Source organism: Eumetopias jubatus, unplaced genomic scaffold (assembly GCF_037043125.1).
Source record: "Eumetopias jubatus isolate StellerSeaLion01/CBP00866 unplaced genomic scaffold, mEumJub1_p1.0 scaffold_8, whole genome shotgun sequence".
Lineage (NCBI taxonomy): Eukaryota > Metazoa > Chordata > Mammalia > Carnivora > Otariidae > Eumetopias > Eumetopias jubatus.
Window position 1 is genome coordinate 47,605,239 of NW_028274814.1, and position 19,385 is coordinate 47,624,623.

The following is a 19,385-nucleotide window of genomic DNA, read 5'->3' on the forward strand; positions in this document are numbered from 1 at the left end:
AGCATAGTGTGTGGATGAGATGAGAGCATCACCACTGGGGAAAACTTTTAGCTGTGCTTTGTTGAAGATTACTCAAAGTGGAGTTCAACCTCAGGAAGGAAGAGTGTTCTAATTATGAACGAGCCTTCCCCAGAGCATCATGTAGAAATCGTCAACATATATGCCACAAATTTACCATCGCAGATGTAGATTGAAGTCTTTATTAAAGGCAGTAACAAGTTGAATACAGTGCAAAAGAGCAACAATATAAATGCAAGAGTCACATATTGGAGGAGAATTAAAAATAAGGGAGATTTATATTTTTTAGGCTTGTTAGAGTCTATTAGGGGAAAAAATCCCTTCTATTAATCTTTTTTTTCATATTCCAAAGAATAATTAATATAAACATGTCACTCCTCACGAACAGCTATCATGATATTTGATCCTTGAAAGTTCTTTTTATTTGTCCCTTTCTGAAAGATACATCCAGGGGAGAAAAATATAAATCTGCTTGCATAAGCATATCTGACTATTTCCAACAAAAGCAATATTCTTACAACTTGGTTTAATATGATCTATTGTTCTGGGGTTAGCATAGCATAATGATTATGCTAATGATCTCTAGAGTAAGACTATCATGGCTTAAATCTTGTTTCTAATTCTTGCTAGCTACATAATCCTCTCTGGACCTCAGTTTATTAATATGACAACAGTAATGACAGTATTGTCTCATAAGATTATTGGGGCAGTACATGCTTTAATATATGTAATCACTCAAGTATTACTAGGAATATTAGAAACAATCAATAAACATTAGCTATTTTAAGGTGCCAATTGTGACCAGATTCCCTTTAGTTTGTACGTCTTATGTGATTTCTACTCCTCCCCATTTATTTACTAAGGTATGAAATTTTTATATATTAGTATATACTTCTATATGCAAATATGTTAATAATTTTAAAATCACATAAACATTTTAAGTCCATTTTTTAATATTTTCAGTTTGATTGAGATCTCTGCTTATAATATATTGAGTTGAGAATCTTGAAATCACACAAGATATTAAAAAGTTTATAATTATCTTCTCTATAAGAAAATATGGTAATGAATTGATTATGGGCTGCACAGAATGTTTTGTTCTTCAGTGTTGTTCTACTTATATATTTTTGTTTTTGTTGACTGTGCTTATTGTTTCATATCCATTAAACCAGTACCAAGACCAAAAAAAAAAAAAAAGAAAATATGGTAATGAATATCATGTCATACACTTCCAATTCTTCCTTGCCATTTGTCTTGATAAGACTGGAGCTCAGTACTTCAGAACAATTTCCTTGTTGCCAAGATTTTATTTTTCAGTGGAAATAAAATATCAATTTTCTTCAGAAAAGACCAGTTACCTTGACAAACAAAAAGTACATGCATGAAGATAACTTTGTCATCATGTTTGCTCAATGTATTATGATTTTTGTATTATTATTTTTAATTATGCTCCCTAATTTCAAGAGTTACATGAAACTTTTTTCTGATACCTGTGCCATAGTTATCTAACTTTGATGTTATATTTATTAATTGCATATATACATCTAGATTTAAACAGTTTATATTTGGTGCCAAGATTCCCATTGCAATTCAATACATACCTCTGCTTTGCTATATTATTTTGCAATATGTAGTGTCATTTTGCTTAGCGGTTTCATGTGTCATCAGAACCCCTTCTAGACAATGAACTGAAATTCATAAAATTTGCAAAGGAAAATACATTTTAAGACTGTTATCATTTTCAAACAGTGTTGCAAATAAAATAGAAATCTAACATTTCTTCAATATAACTTAGCCATTCATTTTTTTTATTATTAACTGAGGAATAAATTGTAAAATATCAGCAAGTAACTGATCTAAAATATGAACTTTTCCTTATGGCACATACTTATGAGTTAATTACTGGTGCTTTGATAATTGTAATTTTCTACATCTGATTGATGCCATTCTAAGCAGTTAGTAAACCTGGACAGTCAAGACATAATGACCTAAGTTATATTTGAAGCAAACATCTTAGACATAGCACACATCCAATCAAGCACAAAGTACTATTTATTCTATCACTATTTATTCTATCACATTGCTTCATATATCTGTTCCCTTCTTCACAGTACCATGATCTTTTTCCTATTCAGATTTTCATTATTTTTGTATTGAGCTATTATAATATTCTACACTGTTTCTATCTTTACCTCTAGCGCTTTCTTATCACTATTTTCTTCAAAATGCCTCTAGAATTAACACTTCCAGTGCACAGCTTGAGTTATGCTACTCTATCAACCATCTGCAGACTATCAATTGTTTATATGCTAAAATTCAAACTAAAAGGAAAAGTTTACAAAATTGTATCATTTTTCTTCACAGCTCCATTTCGAGCTATCTTCAAATAGGAAAACTTTAACCCACATCATTTCACATTGATGTGCTTTGTTTTATTTTGAAGGATCTGGAATTCCAGATGGCATGACCTGAATTTAAAAAATAATACGCAAACAATGAATCATGGAACACTACATCAAAAACTAATGATATAATGTATGATGACTAACATAACATAATAAAATTAAATTAAAAAATAAAATAAAAAAAATTAATAATAATGAAAATGAGAGTGAGTGGAATGTTCCTAGCTTAAATTTATTTTAGTCTGAATGGCTCATGGTTACTTCTAACAGATTTTGGAGACTTCACACAAATTATAAAGATAATCTTCCTGCATGCTTCCTTTACCAAGATTTGATTTCAGTCCAATTAGAAGAACACGAAACTTGCTGGACATGGGGCTTCAACTTAGTCAAGCGCAGACGCTTATCACCATGATTTTAAGTTCTCTGGACCATATTACTCCAGCTTGAGTCCCAAATGCGTTTCTGGACACATGGGAATCAATGTAATAAATATTGCTGGGTCATTCCCTCAACAGACCACTTAGAGTATTAAAGTTGAGTATTTTTGCTATGCCAATTCAATGGATAAAGAAGATAGTATTATCATCAACTTTCCATTCCCTCAAACTTGCATCTTTCATATTTGTTTCCTAAACTGGATTATTACATATTTTAAACATTTTCTCCTGTGAAGGATGCTTCTAGTCACTGATGGGATGTTAGTTGAATACAGACCTACAACTTTTCTTTCTTGTTTAAAATGAGAAGCCAAATAATTAAGTTAAATCTTATCAATTGAATAAGCAAGCCATGCTTAATTAAATTTTGGACCAAGAACATTCTTGTTTGTTTACAAAGTTGCCCCTCCATTTCTGCCATATGTTTATTCATTCCTGGTTCATTTACATACTAAAACCTAAGTATCCAGGAAGATCTTCCTTCTGATTGGTAATTCACAGATAAGATTAGGTACTTGACACAGGGAAATACTTCTGCTGGTTCAACTGCTTCTCTCTTCTCTCCTGCTTATTAAGACAAAGTTTACTAATAGTGAAACAGAAGAAAAAGCTGTGTTTATTAGGATATTTCACCAATTTATTTTATTTATTTCATTCACAAGTTAGTATTCCATACCTAAATTATATTGGTGTCTTCATGACTTTTCCAAGATATGTTGATCAAAATAGTATGTGCAATTGCTTCTAAGCACAGCTTGGTCCTCACAATAAAATAGTCTTCTATACTTAGTGATTATTTTAAAACAGGCTTTAAAAGCACAATATCTTAGATGAGTACCCATCAGAATCCTAGTTATACTTTTTTTTTGATATTTACTACCCTATGTCTGTCATACCCAAATACAATTTCTTCATTTCTAGAATATAATATTTTTCTTTTTAAATTATTTTCTCTTTTACACAAGTAATACATGAATTTATTTATTTTACAAAAAAAGTGAGTAAATGTATACACTGTGAGGAGTAGAGAAGAGTCCCTTTCATAGTCCCTACAATACCACTTACTTCAGCAAAGACAATTCTGTAAATAGCTTTATATATACCATTCTAATTGTTTACATGTCTAAATACTCTTTAATATTTCCATCTTCCATATTAACAGACTATTGCTTACTTTCATATTAATAATTATTTCCGTATTAACAGATAATTATATATATGATTTCTTTTCTTTATATATGTGTATGTATTTGTATGCATGTATACTTCATCCTTATTTTTTGTAAATAAGCTTGATAATTTCATACATCAAATGTGTATGAGAAAAAAATGTGTATGAGAGTGTTTACTGTCAAAGTATTAACCCAAACCTATTGTTAAATATCTGTCATTTTGAAAAGCTTACTGTATTATATACTAAATATATATATGCCATAGGTATGAGCATGCATGCATTTATTTTATACCAGTACTATAATGTTACTTATAGCTTAATAACTTTATAGACTATTTTGATACCCGACAAGACTAGATCTGTACCTCTCTTGTCTATATATTTCAATCTGTATTGTGTTAATCTCATACATTTTTACTTCTTTGTATAATTTTAATTAATTTATTTATCATGAAAATATACTTGCCTTGGAATCACATAAATCTTAGATGAATTTGGAAGAGTATTATCATCTTCACACTACTAATCTTCCTACCAAGGAGCATTTAATATATATTTAATTCATTAATGCCCTTCTTTATGCCTTTTAACAAAGTATTATAATCTCATATACATTATTACGTATATGAATTTATTTAATAAAAAATGTTCACTGAGTACCTATAATGGGTTACCATAATATTTGAAAGCAAAGGATAAAATGTAGAGCAAATACAGACATGAGCTGTGTTCTAAAGAAGCTACCAATCTAGTGGGAAAGACAGACATTGAATAAATAACCACACAGATATACAGGTAAGACTGTGAAAGATGCTACAAATGGTGGTACATAAGATACTGTAATAGAGGAAGCTGGCTTAATTATAAAATTATAAAGGAAAATTTATTTTCTGGGACAATTGATTACTCTAGGATTTAGTTACTCCAAATAACTGTATAAGTAAGGGTACATAGGGTAAAAGGAATAGTTTATCCATATGCTCAGTAGCCAGAGAGATCATGGATCAAGTTACAATTCATGTCAATCTGCCCAGAGAAGTCCTGATTCATCCTTGTCGTCCCAGAGTAATTATTAACAGCATCTAACGCATTCTTAAAATTATCTTTGTCTCTTTTTTTAAAATTATCCTTGTCTTTACAATGGTAACTTTAATCATGAGTCATTTAATGAACTAAAAGACGGCAACTGTGGCTGGAGCCTAAAGAGTGAGAAAGTATGTGGTACTAGCTGGGGTAGAGATCCATAGACCGAGTAAGAAAGAACTTTATAAACCATGTTAAGGATTTTTAGATTATATTGAATTTAGAGTATTAAGAAGCTAACAGTAAAAGTATGGTGAGTTTATAAAATTTATATTTTTGAGGAGGTTACTCTGGAAATTGATTATAAGTCATGAGTGAATGTAGTTAGATCCCTTGGCGGCTTGTAGAGTAGGAAGAGAGAGGAAGGGAGAAAGAGAGAAAGGGAAGGAGAGGGAGAGAGCGGGTGAGGAAGAAGGAGATTGTCTTGGATTAGATGGATAGTGATGCAAATGTAAAGAAGTGTATTAATTCACTAAGTTGAGATAATTAGTAGCAGTTAGAAACAGAGATGACTCCTAGGTTCATTTCACTAAACATCAACCACCAAGAAAGACAATAGTATTAAAGCATCTGATTTTTCCCTTGATGTTGGTAAGGATCCAGGTTGGGAAGATAGTCTGTTTGGAAATATAGTATGCTAGTTGTTTTTAAAGATATCTCAGAAGAAATGTTAGTAAGAGACTTAAAATGAGGACCTAGATATTGGACCTTAGTTCTTGTTTGTATATAGTAACACTACATTAACTTTGTATCTAGCTTCCTTATTGAAGTGTTCTTTTATTCTGATTTTTTTCAATAGATTTCCTTGTAATATATGGGTAAGAATGCACATCATCTGCAGATAATTTCAGTATTTAATTTGTAATATTTATATTATATCTAAATAGTTTCTTCTGTATGTTTGCTTTTCTTTTGCCAGGACATCCAAAGAAATGTTGAAGGATAGTAGTTCTATCAGTCATCCTTGTCTTCCTTATTCTATTGAAAATGAGTCTAAATTTTTACTATGAAAGATATTTGATTCTTACAAATCAAATTAAATATATTTCCTTCTACTTGGAGGTATTTCTTTTTCTCCTCAATATGACAAATTTCTCGATAAATATACAAGCCCATCCATGATTTTAACCAGAATTTGGTTATCACATAATATCCTTTCAGTATAATAGTGGATTATGTTAGCTCTTGTATGTAGGATTTTTGCTTCTACGTTTGTCAAGGGTGTTGTCCTAAAATATTTTCCTGTGTATGGAGATAATTTGGAATAATGCTATGCTTCTCTTCCTGATCTGGTTGGCACTTTTCTTTCTTTTCTTTTTTTTTTTTTGTTAGTTTATAAACAGTTTATCTCAAAGTCAGATTAGTTATTAAGATATTTTCAAATTCATCCTTTAAAAGTTATCAGTCAGGGACGCCTGGGTGGCTCAGTCCATTAAGCATCTGCCTTTGGCTCAGCTCATGATCCCAGGGTCCTGGGATGGAGCCCCACATCGGGCTCCCTGCTCAGCGGGAAGCCTGCTTCTCCCTCTCCCACTCCCCCTGCTTGTGTTCCCTCTCTCGCTGTGTCTCTCTCTATCAAATAAATAAATAGAATCTTTAAAAAAAATAAAAAAATAAAAGTTATCAGTCAGGTATCTACGTGAAGGTATATCACTGATTATTTATCTACAGAATATAGAATATATTTATCTATAGAATATAGTTATTTTATCAATTTTTCTACATTATCTTGAGGCTTTTATCATGTGTCTTTGCAGGAAATCATACATTTAAACAAGTTTTTTGTGTTTATTATTAAAAATTATATATTTTGCTTTATTCTGAAACAATTCACTTTGAGATTATAATTGATTTAGATGTAATTATGCTTTTTTAATAAATTTATTTGCTATGTGTTTTGAATTGCTCTTTTCTCTGACTTATAAATCGTATTTATCTTACTTTCTATATTTGATGAAATTTTTCACATTTCTGTCCTGTTAATAGTGCTGTGTTATAGATTTATTCTTTTAAAAGCTAAATATTTTTTGTAATGTAATGAAGTATTGAGTTTGAGCAATGTGTAGGCTCAGTCCAGTATTGTGATCATTTTGCTTTATTTTTTTGATGAATACCTACGCACCATCTTTTCTTTCCTCTGTTAAATTCTCTTTTTCAAATTACTTGATTTGATGCCCTTATAGTTCATTTTTAACTGCCCCGATAGATAAATTCTATAACTGTTTCCAGTTTTTATTACATCTCACAATTGGTGAATCTAATGTCGTTATGATATTACAAAATATAGAATGCTGCTATTATTTTCCACTTTTATTAAAATACCCAACTATTCACTGACATCTTTGATAAGATCACTTGGGCCTTTGCTATTGATAATTCAATAAATCACTGATTTGATAAAATACTCATATAATTAAAATATATGATATAAGAAAATACCTTCAGGAAAATATTGCAATCAATTTAAAGACCTTTAAAAATTATATTCTAGTAATTTAGAACAAATTAATGAAATAGCTCTAAAAAATACTTACCCTTAGCTGTCATAATCGCAGCTAGTCCCAGAAAAATAAGATAAAGGAAGGCAAATAATATTGCCACAGGGCACCATGGAGACTCTGTCCAAAGAGAGGGAAGTGAGCTACTATGATGATCAATGAAAACAAGATTCTGTAGTTGGGGTTAGAAAGAATTTTGGACAAGAACATTCAACTCACTTGAATTGGACTGAAATCTAAGCTTATGAGAGCACTGAATTGTGGGAAAAATATACCTCAGCCTGAGAGGGTAACTCCCAGACTTATTTTGCAGGTTTGGATACAGCCAGAGAATATATGAATATTTTTATGTAGGAACGGATTATGGACTAACAAGTTGCCCTATTAAAGAATTCTTTTAAAGACTACAAATGAGTATTTTTAAGTCATTTTTAAAAAAATGACTTCTTTGTTTTTATAGTAGAACTAGGTTAAGAACAAAATTCCTGCATTAGCTGTTGGTCCAGACCGATATTCTGTGACAGTTTTGATAAAAGTTTATTTATCATGAGATATCTCATAAGCTTCTTTTTTTTAATAGAAATAATACAAAAGGGACACTGTGCAAGACTAAAATATCAAACTGAGAAAGGTATATATGAAACATTTTTTTAAATTATTATTCTATGGGTATGGTACATTATTCTAAGCCATGTGGCCATCAGTGATACATTGTCATTGGCTTTTAATGCAGCCCTTCATGTCAATATGACCATTTTAAAGGTGTTGATATGAGAGATGAACTCCGATTCAGAGGTTTGTCCAGGAATATTTGTTTTTATGATTGGTTCATTAAAATATTCAAGCAAAAAAGGGGAACCTAGAATTTTAAATGTTTTTTACCGTTCATCTTCAACTTGCTAGTTGTTTTTCTCTTCTCAATACTTGAAGAGCCATGAGCTCTGACTTCTGAGTAAGTTATACTTTCGTCACAAAACTCTAGAAAATATATAAGAAGAACACATAACAACTATTTATATATAATTAATATATGTATGTGCATATACATATCTGATACACAAACATACAATTGAAAAGCATACTAAAACTGGAAACAAAAATTATGTTAAAAAAAGAAGAAGATAGTAGGAAGGGAAAAATGAAAGGGGGGAGTCAGAGGGGGGAGAAGAACCATGAGAGACTATGGACTCTGAGAAACATACTGAGGGTTCTAGAGGGGAGGGGGATGGGGGGATGGGTTAGCCTGGTGATGGGTATTAAAGAGGGCACGTTCTGCGTGGAGCACTGGGTGTTATGCACAAACAATGAATCATGGAACACTACGTCAAAAACTAATGATGAAGACTATACTTTCAGGGATCATTTCTATAGTTTGTTACTAGAAAAACTAATGATGTAATATATAGTTATTAACATAACATAATAAAATAAAAAAATGTAAAAGAAAGAAAGAAAGAAAGAAAAGAAAAAAAATTGCCCCATCCTATGCTTATGAGAAAGTATTAAAATTTGCTCAATCATGTAGCTGCTTTGTAAAATATGCCAATTCTTTGTCTTTTTTAATTCTTAGTTTCTTTATAAAATAAAGATAACCATTCATAGATATATTGTGGAGATTAAATGTATATAAAGTCGATAGCATACTGTTTGAAGCAATCATGTACAAAGGTATATGAGGAAAAAAATCATGCAAATGATCTTATTATTGTAGAAGTAGTAATAGTAGCCATGTAGAATAGTGATTGTAAGAATATAATGGGCAGTAGCATTAAGAGTAACACTGGTTGCAAAAGCAAGAGTAGAAATATAAAACTTAATTTAAATGCCTATCTTGCCCCTTCCTCTAGTTGAATTTAATCTTAATTAAAAGAGCGTGAAAAAAATCATCTGATTCTCATTAGGTAGGTAAAGTCCCTTAGCAATATATTGCATGTACTCCTTTAGTATACAAGTAAAGTAGAACTCAGCCACCAAGTCAGTAACATTTTCTGAATGATCTTAAATCTAACCCCATTGTAAATATTTACTTATCAAATGATGATTGTCTGAAATTTAAATCATCTTCAACTGGAAAATCCGAAATTGATTCATACAGAGAAAAGATTTTTAATTCCTCATTTGAATGTATCTGGCTATGAACTTTGTTGTTTATAATATTATTTTCTCATTAAATAAAGGGACTACTTAGCAATAACGGCAGTATCTGATTTTACCTGTATTTATTTCATGAAATTCCACTGGCGAAGCATGAAGATCAAGACAAGGACGGGACAGTGCCGATGTGTTTGGTTCCATAGTTTCGATCAGATTGCCCGGGTCAGATGATGAGCAGAGTGTTAAGAATGAGACAGAATCCAGAAAACAGATCTCCATATTGCATCATCAGACAGGATGTTTACTCTAACTTTATATGTAAACTACTTTCTCCACTTAAGAAAATAAAAGGTAATGTAATCCAGTCCCTATAGATTAAATTTGTTATTCTTCTATGCATAATGAAGCACATTTTTATTCCCAAAAATAACGTTTAAAATTATCTTAACCATACTAATTTCTCCTCTGCCATATTTTTAAAAAAGAATGAATAAACAATAAATACTAAAACATTTACATAAATAAATGATATACTGTATTTGAATAAGATTATAACAGATACTGATTTTTGGAAATATCTTTTTTATAGTTATAAGTATCCATTCTCATTACAAATAATTGAAAAGATATTAGAATGACTCCTATAGAAAGTGAAAATGATACAACCCTGTTTCCTCAATGTACTGTTAACATAATTATTCATAACTTTCTAATTTTTCAAGTGACCAATGAATGTTTTGTTTAAAAAAGTAAAAAGAATAATTTAACTATCAATAAATTAAATAATTAAATGAATTATAATGTCTTCCCTCAGTAAAGCTTATACAGTCATTAAATATAAATAAGGGAGTTCTTCAAATACAGATATGGATAATATTCCATAATATATTAAGTGGTGAAAAGTCACAAAGTATTTCATAACATGATTTTATATTATATTTTGTAGGAAAATAAATGTTATGCATGTGTTTCTAATACAATAATATCTGCCTAACCTGGTAATTTAAGATTGTAGTGTAATAATATTTAAGTGACTAACTTGGTAGATTTTTAGTTTACCTATGTGGTTTTCCATTTTTGTGTGACTGTTGAACATTTATTTTTATCGTTGGTAGGAATAAAGTGTTTTATTTTCAGCTAAAGTATGCTCTGATATATTCACACCACAGTGACCACAGGGGCCCCTGCCCTCACCTTTGATCAATAGAATTAAACTTCACAACAAAAGTATATAATTTGGGAGACCATAGACCATTCTTGGGCCTTATATTGTTTTGGAAGAGTGTAAAGATAATGATCAATTTCAGACACTGATAATTTGAGTACACATGCATTAAATTCTAGAGTAAATGCTGACAGGATGGAAAATATAACTTCAAAAAAAATTAGGGAAGAAACATAGATTGAGAAAAATAAATAAATACAGAAGAAGCTAGAAAGGAGGGGGGAAAGCCCAAGAATAAGTAGGACAAAGAGAAAGCACAAAATTATGATATTGGTAAAAAAGAAAATATACCTGGGATGCCTGGGTGGCTCAGTCAGTTAAGCATCTGCCTTTGGCTTAGGACATGTTCCCAGGATCCTGGGATCAAGTCCCACATCCAGCGCCCTGCTCAGCAGGGAGTTTGCTTCTCCCTCTGCCTGCCGCTCTCCCTGCTTGTGCTCACTCTCTCTCTCTCTGACAAATAAATAAAATCTTAAAAAAAAAAGAAAATATATTGTCAATAAATGTGAACGCTCTAAATGCTCCAGTAAAGAGATAAAAATTAGCACATGGCTTTAGAAAAAAATGTTATATGCTATTTACAAAAGCCGCATTTAATAGATAAGTATGAAGTGTTTGAAAATAAGAGATGAAAATATGCATGATGCACACAAATTAAAGCAATCATAGCTTCTAAAATCTGACAAAATACACTGTGCAAAATGTAGTATTTAAGGTAGATTTCTTAATAATTAGTATAAAAGTTTCAATTTGGTAGTAATATATCACAATTTTGATATAATATTTTTTAACAATTTATTTATTCATTTTAGACAGAGAGTATGAGCAGGGGGAGGGGCAGAGGGAGAGGGAGAGAGAGAATCTCAAGCAGACTCCCCACTGAGCATGGAGCCAGATATAGGGCTGGATCTCACCACCCTGAGATCACAACCTGAGCTGAAACCAAGAGTTGGACACAACCGACTGAGCCACCCAGGCACCCCTAATATAATCTTTTAATATAACTTCAAAATATAACAAAGATAAATGATATGTGTATACAGAAAGAGAAATAAACATAATGCAATCATTTAAGGAAATTTTAACATACTTCTGACAAACATCAAGCAGACCAAAGAGATCAGATTTGGACAATCTAATGAAGTTTCAAACAATACTGTTTCTTTATTGAATAAAAATGCCAATTTCTCTCAGGTTTTGTTTGAAAAATACATATTTTTTTCCCTCATGCTTGGGAAACCCGCCTGGGTATTGAGTTTTATCTTGATTCATTTTCTGTCGATATAGCACATGCATCATTCACTTTCTTCTTATTTCCATTTTTGCTGTTGAAACAGCAGGTAGAATATATGTTGCTTATTTGCAGTAATTGCCTTTTCCTTAGTGCTGCTTTTGGAAATTTATCATTGTTCTTGGTGTTCTTCAGTTTCTACTATAATGTGTTTTTTTGTGAAATTCTTTTTTTTTCTTTTATTCTGCTTGATGTTAATTAGACTTCATAAATATGTGGGGTGGTGTGTCATTATCAGTGGATTGAAAAAGTCTTCGCTATTAATTTCACAGAGACCACATCTCCTCTTTTTGCTTTTCACTCTGAAATGCTACCTTTGACATCTAGTGAGGTTGCTTCATATTTATCTTTTTCTTTTTGCCTCTATATGCTATATTTTGACCAGTAGTTGCAGAAATGTCTTCCAATTCATTAATTTTCTCTTCATCTGTGCCAAGGTAGATGATAAATCTATCCAATATTTTATTTATTTTATTTTATTATTTTTTAGAAATTCTATTTAGTACCTTTTCAGACCTATTTGATCATTTTTAGTTTCTTGTTCTCTAAACACATTTCTAAATTCACCCTATATTTCTTTTTTTTTTAACTTTTTATTTATTTATTCATGAGAGACAGAGAGAGAGAGAGAGAGAGAGAGAGGCAGAGGGAGAAGCAGGCTCCCAAGGAGCAGGGAGCCCGATGCGGGACTCGATCCCAGGACCCTGTGATCATGACCTGAGCCGAAGGCAGATGCTTAACCATCTGAGCCACCCAGGCGCCCTCACCCTATATTTCTTTAAACATAGTAAATACAATTAAAATTAAGAATATAAATATACATATAAATTTATACAATGTGTTTGATAATTGCAGTAATGATTTAAAACCTTCAGCTGTCATTTTGTTCCTGCTGCTTCTTTCCAAAATGACTTGTTACTTGTGTGCTTAATTTTTCAGTATGTTTGTTTCTGGCACTGAATTTCTTATCTGCCTTACTAATTTATTTATGGGAATTTAATAAGCCTGGGATGAAATGAGTTGTTCTAGAGAATATTTACACTTTCTTCTGTTAGGTGACAAAGAAACATTACTAATTTTGGATACTTTTAAAATACTGGGGGAGTGATGTCATCAAGATGACAATAAAAGCCATTCCTGACTTCCATCCCCTTCAAAGAAGACCAACCAGCAACTATCCATAGACAAGACACCATAGGGAAAATCCTAGAACACAACAGTGAGGGTAAAGTACCCTTTTGGACTACAAAGACCAAGAAGGACTGCATTAAAAGGTAAGAGTAATTGTTACACTCTGATCATCACATTAATAGAATGAAAGAAAAAAATCATATGATCATATCAATAGATGCAGAAAAAACATTTGGTGAAATAAACATCCGTTCACGATAAAAACTCTTAAAAAATTAGGTAATGAAGGCACGTACCCCAACATAATAAGGCTATATATAATAAGACCACAGCTAACATTGTACTTCATGGTGGAAGGTTGAAAACTTTTCCTTTAAGATTAGGAATAAGACAAGCTACCCACTCTCACCACTTTCATTCAACAGAGTACTGAAAGTCCTTGACAGAGTAGCCAGACAAGAAAAAGATATAAAAGACATTAGAATTGGAAAGGAAGAAGTAAAATTATCTCTATTTGCAGATGACAAGATTTTATATATACAAAATCCTAAAAACTCCACCAAAAATCTGTTAGATCTAACCAATGAATTCAGAAAAGTTGCAGGATACCAAATTAATACCTAAAAATTGCAGCATTTCTATACAGTAACAACAAATAATCTGACAAAGAAATAAAGAAAACAATCCCATATACAGTAGCATCAAAAACAATAAGATACTTAAAGTACTTAGGAATAAATTTACCCAAGGTGGTGAAAGCTCTCTACTCTGAAAACCATAAAACATTGATGAAAGAAATTGAAAAAGGTACAAATAAATAGAAGGATTATCTCATGTTCATGGATTGAAAAATTAATATTGCTAAAATGTCCACACTACCGAAAGCGATACTTCCTGATTTGAAGCTATATTAGAAAACTGAATTGAATCAGTATGGTTCTGGCATAAATACAGACACATAGACCAATGGAACAGAACTGAGGACCAAGAAATACACCCTTGCATATAAGGCCAACTAATATTTGATAAGGAAGCCAAGAATACTCAATGGAGAAATGCCAGTCTCTTCAATAGTGTTTGGAAAATTGGATATTCACATGCAAATGGATGAAAATAGACCTCTCTCTTAACTACTCACAAAATTTAACTTGAAATGGATTAAAGATTTAAATGTAAGGCCTGTAACCATAAAACTCCTAGAAGTAAACATAGGAAATAATCTTTACATGGGTCTTGGCAAAGATTGTTTGGACATGGCAACAAAGCAGAAGCAACAAAAGCAAAAGTAAACAAATGGGATTACATCAAATCAAAAAACTTCTGCACAGCAAAAGAAATGATCAACAAAATGAAAAAGCAACCTACTGAATGGGAGAAAATATTTATAAACCATATCTCATAAGGGGTTAATATCTAAAATATACAAGGAACTCGTAGAACTTAATAGCAAAAAACCCCAAATAATCCAATTAAATAATGGACAAAGGACTTGAATAAACGTTTTCCCCTCTAAATATTCAAATGGTCAAGAGGCAAAGGAAAAAGTGCTCAACATTACTAATTTTTAAGGAAGTGCAAATCAAAACCATCAGATATCACCTCACACGTATTAGAATGACTGTAATAAAAAAAGATGAGAGATAACAAATGCTGATGAGAATGTGGAGAAAAGGGACCCTTGTGCATTATTGTTGGTAGTGTAAATTGGTAGAGCCACTATGGAAAACAGTATGGAGGTTCTTCAAAAAATTTAATAGAACTACCATATCATCTAGTGATTCTATTTCTGGGTATATATAAAGGAAATGAAATCACTATCCTAAAGAGATATCTGCTGTATGTTCATTTCAACGTTATTTACAATAACAAAGACATAAAACAAACTAAGCGTCCATTGATGGATGAGTGAATAAATAAAATGTGGTATATATCTGTCATGTAATACTGTTTAGCTGTTAAAAACAAGAAAATCCTTGGACTCTGAAAAACAAACTGAGGGTTCTAGAGGGGAGGAGGGTGGGGGGATGGGTTAGCCTGGTGATGGGTATTAAAGAGGGCACATTCTGCATGGAGCACTGGGTGTTATGAACAAACAATGAATCATGGAACACTACATCAAAAACTAATGATGTACTGTAGGGTGATTAACATAACAATAAAAAATTAAAAAAAAACAAGAAAATCCTGCCAACTGAGATAACATGAGTGCCCTTGAGGGTGTTATGCTAAGTGAAATAAGTAAACAGTGTAAGACAAATACCATATGCTCTGACTTATATGTGAAATCTAAAGCACACACACACAACAGACTCATAGAAACAGAGATCAGATTTGCAATTGCCAGATGTGGGGTGCAGTGGGTGGGGTAATGGGTAAAAGTGGTCAAAGGTATAAACTTTCAGTTATAAGATAAATTCTGGGGATGTAATGCATAGTATAATAATTATAGTTAACAATACTGTATATTTGAAAGTTGCTAAGAGTAGATCTGAAAATTTCTCATTATAAGAAAAAAAATTGTAACTATTTGAAGTAATTGATGTTGACTAAACTTATTATGGTAATCACTTCATAATATATACATACATCATATCATTATGTTACACACCTTAAACTTATATGATATTATATACAAATTATATCTCATAAACTGAAAAACAAAACAAAAAAACACACAAAATAAAATCTTGGCCTAGTGACCTTTTTAACCAGAGAAGTGCTATTAATGTAGCCTGGAAATCTACATGAAGCCTGCCTTCAGGGAAGCTATTTAAATAAGGAAATTGTCCTTTTACTGATCTGGGTAGCTGATTTAGTTTTAGCACATTTTTATCCTAAGACTTAGTTGCCAGATTTAGCAAACAAATACCCACTTGAAAAAAATGAAGATGCTTAGTCCCTACTGACTGGATTCCTAGATATGATCTCTTACTAAATTCATGAAATTAATCCCCTTCCAAAGGCCACAGTATATTAAAACATCACTTTTCCTGACAGCCAACTAGAGGTTTGGCTAATTAGTTAACCCACATAACAATAGTAGACTTAAATAGATCAGATACATGGAATACAAAGCAGAGCAAGAATTATTCTTTTAATTGAAAATAATATTTTTGGATATAATGTTATTTTAATAACTTCAATATAATGTAAATTATGAGTTTACCAAAAATCTCAAAGCTATCATTGATGTGACAATGGGTTGTTTTTAAAAGATGATTTCATGAAAGGTAGAATACTGAGAAGTTAGGGACGTGAATATTTTTTTCACAAACTAGACATAATTCCTGATGCAGAATTTGTTTAACAACAAAAAAAAGTCTTCTGATTGCAAGGTGTTACATAGTTAACTGTCCAGAACTAACGTTAATTTGCATTTCTCAAGAAGCTGAGGTATACCTCTTTTTTTTTTAAGATTTTATCTATTTATTTGAGAGCGAGAGAGCATGAGTGGTGGGGAGGGGCAGAGGGAGAGGGAGAAGCAGACTCCCTATTGAGCAGGGAGCCTGACTCATTTAGTCTAGATAACAAACTCCTGGCAAGACTCTCTGCCTTATCTATCTTAGAATTAGGTATCAGACATGGATCACTGTCATGAAAATGTATATGCTTATCTCAATAGAAATAACAAGTTAGACATTTTCCAGAAGAAAGTCAATCATACTGGGCTAATGAATCTGACAGTAAAGATTAGCCTTTCCAATTAGGTTATATGGCGGACATTTAAGTAAATTAAATAAACTAAATCTGCAGCTCCAAGATTTTAAAGAACATTTATCGAGAACATGTGAGAAAATGAAACTGTTTCATTAAACCTGTTGTAGTGGTATCTCTAGTATGTCACATGGCCTGATCTCAGTGTTCCCAGTGGCTCCTCAGACTTTCTGGAATGTGTAAATTATGTGAGGTTGGTGAGAGTGGATGGTGAACCCATCTTAGTTCATTGCAGTGCTGGAACAGGTCCAATTGGTGTGCTGGTCACTGTGGAAACAGCCATGCACCTCATTGAGAGAAACCTGCCCATTTACCCCTGGATGTTGTCTGGAAAATCTGAGACCAGTGTGCCATGATGTGCAGGCATCAAACCAGTACAAGTTGGTATGTGAAGTGATTCTTTGTGTTTATGAAAAAGGCTTAGTCCAAATCCTGGATCCCATTTAAGACAACTGTGAAAACATTCATTCCTCTTTTCCAAGGATATCCTCCTTAAGGACAGACCTTCACTCTGGAAGAAGCAAGAGGACTTTGTAGGCCATGGGAAAGGAATGAGCACATTTGAACCCAGATACTTGAAATGTCTATAGAAGAGGTATCATGTACATAGAAACTGTGTAGATAATCATGCAGTTACACCATCATTTAGGCCCCTTTTTCCTCATATAGAAATAAGTAAAAGGGGACCTCAGTTTGGGGCTGGAGAAACGAAAGCATATTATCAAGAGACAGAAGCTTGCTTATGTAATGAATTCCTATAGAGAATAGTGAGGATACACAAAAATAAAGCAAGGCCCCCTTTCCTGATGAACTAACAATCCATAGGGCTAGACCAACAAGCCCACAGTTGTGGTTTAAATATCTGGAGGTATGCTATGGGTTTGAGAAAATGAGAAGGTGACAGTAAGCAGTCATAAAGGATTAAAGGGAATAAGCCCTGTGGATAGCAGGGGAATACCAATTCCAGAAATGAGAAACAGCAGTGTTAAGGCTGCTATGTTGGAGGAACAACAGCAAGGAGACTAGTGTGATTGGTGCGGAGTGACCCAAGTTTGAGAGTAGTGTGGGATGAGTTGGAGAAATAATGGGCATAGGGGCAGGTGCGGGCACTGTGAGGATTATGGTTTTCATATTGAGAGAATTGGGAAGCCATTGCAAGGTTTTCATCAGAGGAATGATGGGATCTGAGTTGTGTTTTAAAAGGATAATTGTAGGTACTGGATGAGAAAGAACTGGAATGGGATAAGGGGAGATGTAGAAGATACTGGAAGTTGCTATTGAAGTAATGCAGACCTCAGGTGATGATGGTTTGCAGCAGGTAGGGAGTGAAAATGGTCAAAAGCCAGACTTTGGAGCTGTTCATTTGCTCTGAGCAAATGAACAATACTGTGGCCATCAACCAAAATGAGGGAGAGTGGGGAAGGAGGAGGTTTGGAGAAGTAAGACGTTAGGAGTCCAGTTTCAGATATGTCTTACATTCAAATGTTTCTTGTTCATTCAGAGTCAAATATGCCTAAATATATATTTTTTATAACTTCTGGGTGTTGTCTTAACACATATCTATGCATAACCACAGCAAACACCTACAAATTATGGATTCCTGCATGTATAAAAAAGTTTGAATATTCAAAAATTCAATCAAAGTCCAAATTAAAATCAGTGGCTTTAGGGGCACCTGGGTGGCTCAGTTGTTAAGTCTCCGACTCTTGATTTCAGCTCAGGTCATGATCTCAGGGTTGTGAGATCAATCCCTCTATCGGGCTCTGTGCTCGGTGGGGAGTCTTCTTGAGATTCTCTCTCTTTCTCTCCTCCTCTGTTCCTCCCCCTACTTGCACTCCTCTCTCTCTCTCTCTCAAATAAATAAATAAATCTTTTAAAAATTAAAAAAATAAAACCAGTGGCTTTAGTTTGATAGACACATTAACAAATATCCTTCCCTCCCCACAAACAAAAAGTTTCATGGAATTCTCTAACACAGAAACCAAATAGAATATTCTTTTTGCTTATAAATTATTGCCTATTAAATCATATCTAATATGGTTCTGTTTGATAGTCACCCATGTCATCGTGACACCAAATCTTATGGGGAAAGAGTATACCCTAGTTTCAGCTGATGGAGTTGTCAGGATTCACAGTGGGAAAGCAATGTTAACAAGATCTTATAGGTGGTGACTTCAGGGCCAATTCAATATTCTGCTCTTGTTGCTTCTATGTATGAATGTATAGTAGGAATTGATGTATTCTATGCTGGTACTTCTCCATTCCATCAGCACCAGACGGGTTCTCTTGATCAGAAGAGACCAATGTCGAGC

General features: G+C 32.7%; 1 protein-coding gene and 1 pseudogene across 1 annotated transcript; one reads left to right on the plus strand and one right to left on the minus strand.

Annotated features, from left to right (window-relative positions):
• Positions 1-1,225: 1,225 nt before the first annotated feature.
• Positions 1,226-9,960, minus strand: LOC148163703 (uncharacterized). Its single transcript, XM_088025554.1, has 5 exons — positions 9,832-9,960; positions 8,501-8,596; positions 7,655-7,738; positions 1,620-1,706; positions 1,226-1,376 (listed from the first exon to the last, which is right to left on the minus strand). The coding sequence occupies exons 1-4, from the start codon at positions 9,911-9,913 to the stop codon at positions 1,630-1,632; spliced, it is 339 nt and encodes a 112-aa protein (XP_087881680.1). The 5' UTR covers positions 9,914-9,960; the 3' UTR covers positions 1,226-1,376; positions 1,620-1,629.
• Positions 8,959-9,033, plus strand: LOC114221758 (small nucleolar RNA U3; annotated as a pseudogene).
• Positions 9,961-19,385: the final 9,425 nt, after the last annotated feature.